This window comes from Mus caroli, chromosome 11 (genome assembly GCF_900094665.2).
Source record: "Mus caroli chromosome 11, CAROLI_EIJ_v1.1, whole genome shotgun sequence".
Classification (NCBI taxonomy): Eukaryota; Metazoa; Chordata; class Mammalia; order Rodentia; family Muridae; genus Mus; species Mus caroli.
This window is the reverse complement of record NC_034580.1, coordinates 56,325,069-56,334,955: the sequence shown is the minus strand read 5'-3', so window position 1 is coordinate 56,334,955 and position 9,887 is coordinate 56,325,069. Positions and strand designations below refer to the sequence as shown.

Here is a 9,887-nt window from a genome sequence, read left to right as displayed (position 1 = left end):
TGTATGTCCTTTGGTGTCCTGGGTGGATAGAACCCTGCTGGGGCACTAAAAGGAGGACACTAAAGTACCCTGTATAAATGTCTAGTGGTTGCCTATGCCCTCCTGTAGTTTACGTTATCTCTAGATGACTAGTAATACCAGACACAAGGAAAAGAATATATGCTTATTAAGATCAAGGGATGGTGACCCGAGTCTGCACATTTCTGTAGATGTTTGGTTTATGGCCCTGGAACCTTGGATGTGGAACCTGCAGATATAGAATCCTGAGTGCAGGAAAATGTCCATATACTTTAGATGGTGGTTATGTTATTCATTACAAAGTCACTTCAACCTTTTTGTTTTTAAATACCTTTATAGTGTTAGAGAAAGGGATATTTGCCTACAGGAGGGCTCTCCACCACCTCAAAGCTTTTGGCAAATGAGGCTGGAGATGGACTGGAAAGGGGCAAATTCTGAGGTGCAAAAAGCCAGGTGGCATGGGTGTTGGAGCAAGAGACCTGCAGTGGAATGAGGTGAGATACAGAGGGACAAATGAAGCTCCTGACTCAAGAGCTTAGTGAAGGCTGAACAGTGAGCCTGAGCAGAAAGGAAGGGACCACTCCTTGTAAATGTGATACCTGGGGAAAGTCAGAGTGCAGGGAATTTGTGTATGGTAGTATCTCTAGGATAAGAGGAGGTATTTGATGTTGTGGCTACAGATGTGCTAAGGTCTAAAGGTAGGGTTAGCATGAGGGAGTACCCTGAGGAATACATGGGAACTTTGGGCAGAGTGAGGCTCTGGGGGTTTGATGGTGACTTAAAAGATCACTGTGGCAGGTGAGACTACTGAGCTAGTATGCAGAAAGGACGGACACACAGAAAGTGGAGTGTGTACAGATGGCACCTATGAGTGCCAGTATGCAGAAAGATCAGGCTGCGGGGGATCTTGAATGGCAAGAGGAAGGCTGCATGAGGGAGTTCTGGTCTGAGGGAGAGATCCTTGGGCGATGAGGTCGCAGAACTGTGGAGTGGAGGCTGTGGAAGAGGATTTCACAAGAACAGCTGCAGATGACCACTTCACAGCAAGCTCTTTGGTGAGACCAACATTTGTGGTGTAGTTTGACTACATGTTTATGTGTCACTGCTACCAACAAACATGGAAAAAACTAGAGGCCCAGTTGCTTTCTCATAGATGCCAGGGTGTTAGGCTGCGGAGCTTGCCAGAGACCCACACTGGTGGTACAGCCTCAGGGTCCAGCACATGAGAATTAGGATGGGAGTGGGGAATAGGAATGGAGGGTGGAAGGCAGGTGCCCCAAGAGGTACTTGTTACAGATTCTGCTAACAATGTAAACAGTCATAGTGGCAGCCATGGAATAAGTGACTTTTAACTTCCTGCTGCTGAGGAAGACAAGTTTTAGAAAGGAGTGCTAAGGCAGTGAAGGGGTGGGTGTCAGCTTTGTGCACAAGCTGCTGACAATCCTGGAGAGGCCTCCACTGACCATGGCGTCCTACTTGGGTCTATCCTTTTGGGCCCCAGGCCTGTTCCTATTAGGTGCTAATCAAGAAATGAAGGCCCCAGAACCTCTGAAAAACATGTGACACTTTATTATATAAAACTACCTTTAGCTCCCCCGTTTCCCAGCCTGGTTGGCATGTCCTTGGCTGTGTGTGGGCTGTAGGGCATCTGGTCCACAGTGGTGGACAGAAGGGCTGATTTTTATTGTGGGTTGCTCTGTGGCGGGCTAGGATCCAGGACTCCTTGTGTGTCCACAGGCCCAGTATCATAGCCCAGCTTCTTCATGTCCTTGGTCACCACATTGAAGAGGAGGGTAACAAATCCCTGAGAGCGAACACGAGTCACTGGGGACAGAAGCTGGGCATTAGCTGGATTTGACTGGGGCAGACATGGCACACCACTGCTGAAGCCCTTGTGTAAGTGGTGGGTGTCTTGTACATTATTAGGTACCAGTTGTCTGGAAGCTCCCTGACCTTTACACATCTGTTTTCTGGGCTCCTGGGGAGTTGGGGGCCCATTTCAACCCTCCAGTTATGGTTGGGAGCATCAGTCTTACCTTCCCGGCCTTCACCCTGGGCCACCACCTTGGGGTCTGTGTACTCAGGTCGCCGTCCCATGAACCAGCTGAGAACATAGGAAAACACGGTGAGGAGCACTTGGGACTTGCTGACTTCAGACACTGAGCCAGAGTGTTCCAGGCTTAAAGGAGCGTTTCTCCTACAACCCCTCCTCTAGGTGCTAGGACAACCTCTTATCTATTTGAAGGGTCCATTGCCAACAGTTCTAGCAGTGCTTATGCCAGATGCTCCAAGGAGTGTCCAGCCTGCCCAGCCAATTCTTTGGTGGTTTTAACCAAGGGTGAATGTTAAAGGAGATGTGGGGCAAATAGTGCAACCCGAACCCATGGAAACCCCCAAAAGAAACAGGTGGGTCAGAAGAGTGGAAGCAAAACAGCGTGACCCTTAATCTCCTCAGAGAGAGCCTAATCCCAAGAAGGGCCAGATCCAGCTTCCCAAGCTTTGCCTCCTTATATGGGATGCAGAACAAGCCACACCCCATCACTGAACCTGTTTGTCTACTATAAGATAATAGCACCTACCTCATGAGACTATATGAAGTGAAGGCACCCCATCACCTGCCACATAAAACATTACCCTTCTAGGGAGGATCTGGCCCTGGGTGGCTGTGGATAACAGGTCATCTGACTTAAAAGTCTCACCTAGCTAAGTTAGCCCCCAGGCCCTAGCTGGCAAACTAAGAAGCACTCCTGCAAATGTCTTGTAATTCACAATCCTACTGCACCCAAACTTCAGATCCTGGGCCCCACCCATGCCTCTAAGACATATGGATCCAGATCCAGCATTTTGGTGGAAACCATAGGCTTGGAGCATATAGGATTAGTCTAAGCATAGCAGCCAGGACCAAGTTAGGCTTTGTGGAACAACTCCACCAGCATTCCTGTTTGAGGTGGTAGATTAGTCTTCTCCCTGGGCAGTCTGTGGCAGGCTTTCTGATAACCATGACTACACACCCACTACCTACAGCCATGCTGAGGGTATGGCTAGATTTTTGGACTTCAAGGCCTGTTAGACTGCTGGGTAGGAGTTCCTGAGGGGGCCCCAGGAGGAGGAGAAGAGTTCAGACAACCAAAGTAAAGAAGCCAGGGTTCCTACAGCTAAGCATTCCAGAAGGAACTAGATGAGTGGGTGTCTCTCTTCTGTTTCCCCATCCTAGAGCAAAGTTGGAAGTGCACTCACCTGAGTACTATGAGGAGTCTCAGAGAGCAATCCCACCATCACCATATGTCCAGTTCTCTTCTACAGTCATGGTTACCAGAAAGCCTGCTACAAACGTCCCAGAAAGAAGACAGAGTTCTACCTCCTCAGGCACACCAGAATGCTGGTGGCGTTGTTCCACAAAGTTCTCTATACATTTCTTTTTATTAAAAAAAAAAAACAACTTTTTTTACATTTAGTTATTTTATTTATGAGTATACTGTAGCTGTCTTTAGACACACCAGAAGAGGGCATCAGATCCCATGACAGATAGTTGTGAGCCACCATGTGGTTGCTGGTGTTGTGCAGGTTTCAGGCTGGGGGAGGGGAGACTACAGCTGGGAATTGCACTCAGGACCTCTGGGAGAGCAGTCAGTGCCCTTAACCTCTGAGCCATCTCTCCAGCCCTACATTTCTTTTTCATTTGAGAAGAGACAGAACAATGTTCCAAGCAAGGGCTGAGACAGAGCAGAACCTTGTGGGCTCAAAAATCCAAGGGCAGATAAATGGGAAGGAAGGAAGCAAGGGAGAGGCTACTGCCATCCTGGCTCATGAGACTCCCAAATGCAGAGGGTAAGCCACAGCAGCTTCCAGCAGCAACACCACCCTAAGACTTTGTAAAGACTAGAATGGATAGACTGCAGAGGTCTGAGCAACAACTTTAGGAATACTGAGCAATGACCAGAGACACTGGGAAGGTGACTGCAGGGTAGAAATTATCCTGGGTTATCCACATAGGTAAAAGGCGAGGCACTGTCAAGGCAGCCAGCCATGTCTTTGTTCTTGAAGTCCAGAACCTTCTTTCTTCAGCCCTCTCAAAACTAGGGTCTAGTTCCCTTCTGTGGCTGCTGGACTGTCTAAGCCCACCAACATGGCCTGACCACTACTTCAGTCCCTAAGGTTGGTAGTATCTCTTCCAGGTGATGCTGGCCCAGGAACAGCTAAGAAGCCCTTTCCTACTTGAAAACTCCTAGAGGGTATTTTTGTGGCAATGGGAATCTGAATCTTAAGGCTGGAGCCTTAAGAACTTTGTCCCTTCCCTGTACAGACTTCAGATGGCTTCCTCGGTTGAGCTCTCTCCCTATCAGGATCTGACCAGGTCCCTCTGCCTGATACTGACTTACAAGAAGCTGCTCACTGGCTGCTGCCTGGGAACCCAGTGGGCCTTCATTTTCTTCTCATCCTTGTCAACCAACAGGGGAGCAGAGGTAGCGTGCAGTAGAGTAGAAGGGCTAGCAGCCCTTCTAATCCCTATTTGGATGTGGCAAAGGGTATGCCTTTCCTCCAAGGCATCCTCAAGGTGTCTGTCCTGTTGTGTGGGACCTTCTTACTGTCTTATCCTGGCCACTAGCTGCTCCTAACTAAGTCTTCCTCAGGGCCTGCAAAGAGACCACTGGGCCCTACGTGTGAACATGATTCTTAGATTCCTCATGAAGGCTGCTCTTGTCCCTGGGGGGCCAATGCATGAAGGCCTCATAACCTAGTGTCACTGTGACTATCTTAAGGCATTTGCCTCATGCTGCTTTCCATGTGGCAAAGAATTGGCAGGGCACAGAAGAAAGCCTTACAGCCTCAAGCTACCAGAAAGTGGCCAAAGAAGTACAAGGACTAAGCAGTGGCACCTGCTGGCATCCCTGTTCCATCTGTCTCTAGGCACAGCAACCTAAAGACCGGTGAGATTTCCAGGTCTCAAGAGAGTGGAAGGTGCTGCCCAATGAGATCAAGAGCAAGCAGAAGACCTACCTTGTGAACTTCTGTAGTGTAGATGTAGACTCTGGCACAAACATGGGGATGGTCCTTTTGTGCCTGAAACAAATGTTTTCATAGAGAGATGTGCTGAGGAATAGATCAAGGTATGTGGCTTTACACAGGACTTTCTTCTTTTTACACTCACTACCTCCAGCAGTACACATCACCTACCTATGTGGGTCTTTTCCAGGGTGCAGGACTATACCCAGGCCCCTTAACATAACTTGCCCAAGTCAGAGGAAGGAGCAGTGGTCAGAAAGCCTGAGTCTAAAGCTGCTGTTGTCAAGGTTTGCCTGCTCAGTCAGGGGCACACTGCAGGCCAGCCGCCAGGGCAAGAGTGGGCACCTACCTTCCGGGAGAGAGAGGCACATGCACTGCTCCATAGCCTCGTACGACATCATTCCCAAACACGTCCGGCCCGTAGACACTGAGTACAATCTGTGGCCCTTGGGAAGGACAAGGTTGGTATTAAGGAAAACCAGGGAAGGGAAGTAGTAAATGGTGTGCCTAGCTCAATTCTGGAACAGACGTTCAAGAGCATGATGGCCAAAGCCCTGGGAACCCTGTCCACACCCAGGGCTTCTGTTCCCCCGCCACCTTCTGTATCGCTGCTGGGGCCCTGGAAGTGCTCTCTATACCTCAGCTCACAGCTGGGAAGACAGAGCCAGAACATTTAGTAGACACAGGAAGTCCTGTGGAGGCCCTCTGCGAACCCTGAGCCCTGCTTTCTTCCTCACTGACTGATGCGTGTGGTTTTCATCAACTGTGATACCCTGTGGGAAATCATGGCCTTTCAGGTATTTTTTCCTTAACACACTGACGTTTCCAAATGCTTCCTTTTCATATCCAGTCAGGCCTACTAAGGTGTCTGCCCTCTCTATGTAGCAGACAGATCTACTACTATCTGCTACTCTAAATGACAGGTAAGGCCTGGAAGTTGGCTCTGTAATTACTGTTGAACGGCCTCAGACAAGTACAACCTTTTCTCTCATGACCTTTCTTGTGTCTAAAAGCCTTGGAATAGTACCAACCACAGGCGGTGCTCAGTAAAGGATGAAGAAATCTGTGCCTTCCACACTATTACTCTGCCACCAAAAGGTAACCTGGGAGTTACTCAGATTGTTCCTGTATAGTGGCTTGTTCATTCTCGGTGCTAAATACCTGACCACCACCGTATACTGCAGTTAACTGTGATTGTGGGCACATGAGCTGTTCCTTTGAGAACTGTTGCAGTAAGTTTCAGATCAGTCACACTGTGTGCTCTTCTCTGTTGGGTATGTGCTCAGAAAGACTCAGGCAGGCAGGTTCAGTACTACAGTACACTCAGTGTTCTCTGAACTGCCATGAGACTACAGGCTTGCTAACCTTGGCAGATCAACCTTAGCCTGTCCTGGTCAACCTCCATTGTTCTGCTTGCTTTGCAAGGACTTGGATTAGAAACCGAGTGGCTATAGGGGAAAGCTTCACCCAGAACACCAGCAGAAGGCTCAGAAGTGGGCCCTGAGCAACTAGTACAGGATGAGCAGATACTGGAGCTGACTGGAGAACTACAATGGGAAGCTGGACGACTTGGGGTCAGACCCTCCGGGCACGTGGCTGCAGCATTGCAGGCTCCATGTGCAAACTGCATTTAACAAAAAAGGCAAATGTTGAGTGCATTAAAAGCTGGGGCACAAACTCAGACACTGGCAGGGCAGCCTAAAGAAGGAGAGTGGTGGCAGATGCGGCAGAAGATCTCCCCCTTCCAGTATGGCCCACAGACTCACAGCCATAGGGGTTGGTACTTTTAAAGGTCACGTCGATGGGGAAGTTCCACACCAGTGCTTGCCGTACATCTTGGCTCTTGGATGCTATCTGTGAGATCCCCTCCTCCAGACCCTGAATAGAAATAGACACAGAGATAGCTGGTTTGAGTTCCAAGAACCTATGACCTTTCTGTCTAAGTAGGCAAGTTGGGGAGATCACTTAAGTTCTGTGTTGCTTCTTTCCACTCTCCCTTTAAATATTTATCCACAATGCTTTGGTCTAGATTCTACCCTCCCAGTTACTTGTACACTCTAGCTCCTGATCCACTCCCTCTTCATTCCACCCGTCTACCTAGACACTAAGGTCAGAGATGACCTAAACATTGCATTTGTTTTGGGGAAAGCTAGTTTATAGAATACAGTCACTACTGGGTTCCCTGGTGTACCCCTGGAGTCTGTTGGTAGCAGCTGAGATGGAAAAGCAGCAGCCTAACCAGGCAGGCTCTGGAGAACCACCTGCCAGTGGCTTTGGACAGCATCAGCCAATACCCCCACCTGAAAACAAAACATGGCCCCTTCTCAGGCAGCAGAAAACAACCAGGAGCCAGGACAAAATGAAGGATCTCTTCTTAAGGTTTTAAGGAGTCTTTTACCACAGGAAGCAGCTGCAGTGCAGACCACTACAATACCAGACAAGTTTAAAAAGTGGAAGCCAGCCAAGCAGGATAGCATATGCCTGTAATCCAGCACAGAAGGCTGAGGCAGGAGCATCTCTAAGAATTCAAGGTCAAGCTGGGCTACATATATAATACCAAACAAATGGAAAGAATAAAGTAAAAGCCCAACTTCTTTGAGCCCAAGCTTCTTCATTTGTACCATGGGCATGTTAATATTTTTTGGTTTTTCTAATAGTTTTTTTTTTAAAAAGGATGTTTCAATATATATTAGAGATTAATTCCATTTTTTTAAAAGATTTATTTATTATATGTAAGTACACACTGTAGCTTGGTCTTGAATAGAAGGGTATGATTCAGGAATCACCAAAACTCTAACCAGAGGAGGCCCATGAGTCCAACTTACCGCTGTTGGGGCCCAGTCCTGGCCGTACACAAAGCAGTACTTGCAGTAGAGGTCATCATACTCTGGAAACTGAGAGAAAAAGTATACAGGATTCTGTCTAGAAAGTGCAAACTGGGCCCACACATTAGCTAGGCAGATGCAGTGGACAGGAATTAGGAAAGAGGCATCTGGGACTGAGGAAGTGGACATGGACTTCAGTGCGGGCAGGGAATGGAAATCAGGAAGTCAGGCTTAGTCCCAGACTGCCAATACCGGTAGGTTATTTTGCTCAGGGTCTGCTTTCTGTCTTGTCTTTCTCAGTCCACATGTGGTAGGCCCCTTGCCCATCTTTCAGAATTCCCCTCAGTCTCTAGCTGGCTTAAGGATCATTGCTTGGCTCCCTTCGCTTCTCTGCATTTCTGCATGTGGTTATCCAATGTCTATCTGATAACCCTGTTAGACTGAAGAAGGAACAGGTTTCATGCCTCAGCGTGTCACCAGTGCTGGGCACAAATTAGCTCTACAGAAATGATGCTCACGTGAAACCTAGAAGCTACAGGGCCAAAGAACATGGCTAGAACTGAGCGTCCAGAAAGGAAGGCCCAGGGCAGACGTCAAGGAAGGTGTCCAGAGTAAGCAGCCCAGGCATCCTCTAATCGGATAGAGGAAAACAGGGAGGAAGGACGCAGTACCAATGAATGGGAAGGCAGAAACACCTACTGAGCTTCAGACTTGGCAGAACTTAAATCATGTCAGCCAAACCTCAGAATATGTAGGAATAATGGGCATTTTCAACAAGCAGCCCAGAATAATGTAGCAAAGTTCTGTCTCTCAGACGGACCTGGGTCAAATCCCACCTTGGCCACTGCCTTCAGGTAAGTTCCCAGCTGTTAAATGGATCAGCTGAGTCTTCAGTCCCATTAGTCCTAGGCCACCACTCAACCAAGTAAACTGGATCCAAGTGGTACCAGCTGAACGCCTCGAGGTCTGTTTTCACTCAAGCTTGTCCGGTCCATCTACCTGGAGCCAAGGTTCTCAAATGCTGCTTCTCCTTTCCATTTATTTGAGATGCTCAAAGCATCTTGGCTTTCTAGGAGCTGAGCGAAGAGCCCGGGGAGAGAAACAGGCCGTCCCCGGGCGGAGTCCAGGACTGCTTACCTGTGCGCTCTCTACCTGCCCGGTGACCATGAGCAGGAAGACGCTGGGACTTGCTGCAGTCATTGCACGGATGGGCCGGGAGACCGGCGCAGGCCGCGCACTGTTGCCAGGAGGCTCTCGGGTTGTCTTGGAAACAGATGGTAAGTCGTCTAGGACAAATTTCTCAAGCGGTGACGAGTTCGCTCAAAGGTAAGAGTGCGCAGGCGCAGTAGTCTTTATGGCTTTGGACACTGTCCTCCGTGTCCGTCGCGCGAAACCTAACCCCCAGGGGCGGGTCCTCGGACCCGCAAAGTGTGACTTCACTCGTCTGGCCATGCTTGAAGCTCGCAGACTGCAAAGCTGAATGTTGAGAAGCAGCACCGGCACTCAGGCCCGCGGAAAGTCACGTGCTAGAGTTACCTCTCTCCAGGTGGTGTCGCTGTTGCCACACGCAGCGACCGCAAAGACGCCATCGTTGGAAGGCCTGGTGCGCGGAGTGGTCCAGCGGACATCACCCAGCACATTGTCTCAGGTGAAGAATGCGCCCTTCAGCCCTATGAGGCTCTTGTCATCGAAACCGGGAGACTCCACTTGTCCAAGTCCCGCGTCCTGCATGAGAAGCTGGAGCCCACGGAACTAGTCACCCAATTTTGGAAAATCACTGGCAGCTCAGGGATGTCAGAGCTTGGTCCCAAACCACCAGCATCCTTCTCGGTAGACACCGTTGTTAATGCTTGGATTCAACTGCACTTATGCTATCACTGTCCAATTCAAGGTGGCTTAATGCGAGCTTCTTGCCTTTAGATCCCCAGCTCGACTCTAGGGGCATTCAGTGCCTGGTCCTCATTGCCCCGCCAATGCAAAATATGTGGGAACTACTTCTTTAATAAATAAAATTGAACACATCTCTGTTTTCTGGAGGAC

The 9,887-nt window shown here is 49.1% G+C and overlaps 1 protein-coding gene across 1 annotated transcript; it reads right to left on the bottom strand.

Moving 5' to 3' along the window:
- Window positions 1-1,562: 1,562 nt before the first annotated feature.
- Window positions 1,563-9,138, bottom strand: B9d1 (B9 domain containing 1). Its single transcript, XM_021177218.2, has 7 exons — window positions 8,985-9,138; window positions 7,848-7,916; window positions 6,789-6,900; window positions 5,372-5,468; window positions 5,017-5,079; window positions 2,055-2,122; window positions 1,563-1,842 (listed from the first exon to the last, which is right to left on the bottom strand). Exons 1-7 carry the CDS (start codon window positions 9,045-9,047, stop codon window positions 1,700-1,702), a joined length of 615 nt encoding a protein of 204 aa, XP_021032877.1. The 5' UTR covers window positions 9,048-9,138; the 3' UTR covers window positions 1,563-1,699.
- Between the last annotated feature and the right edge of the window lie 749 nt (window positions 9,139-9,887).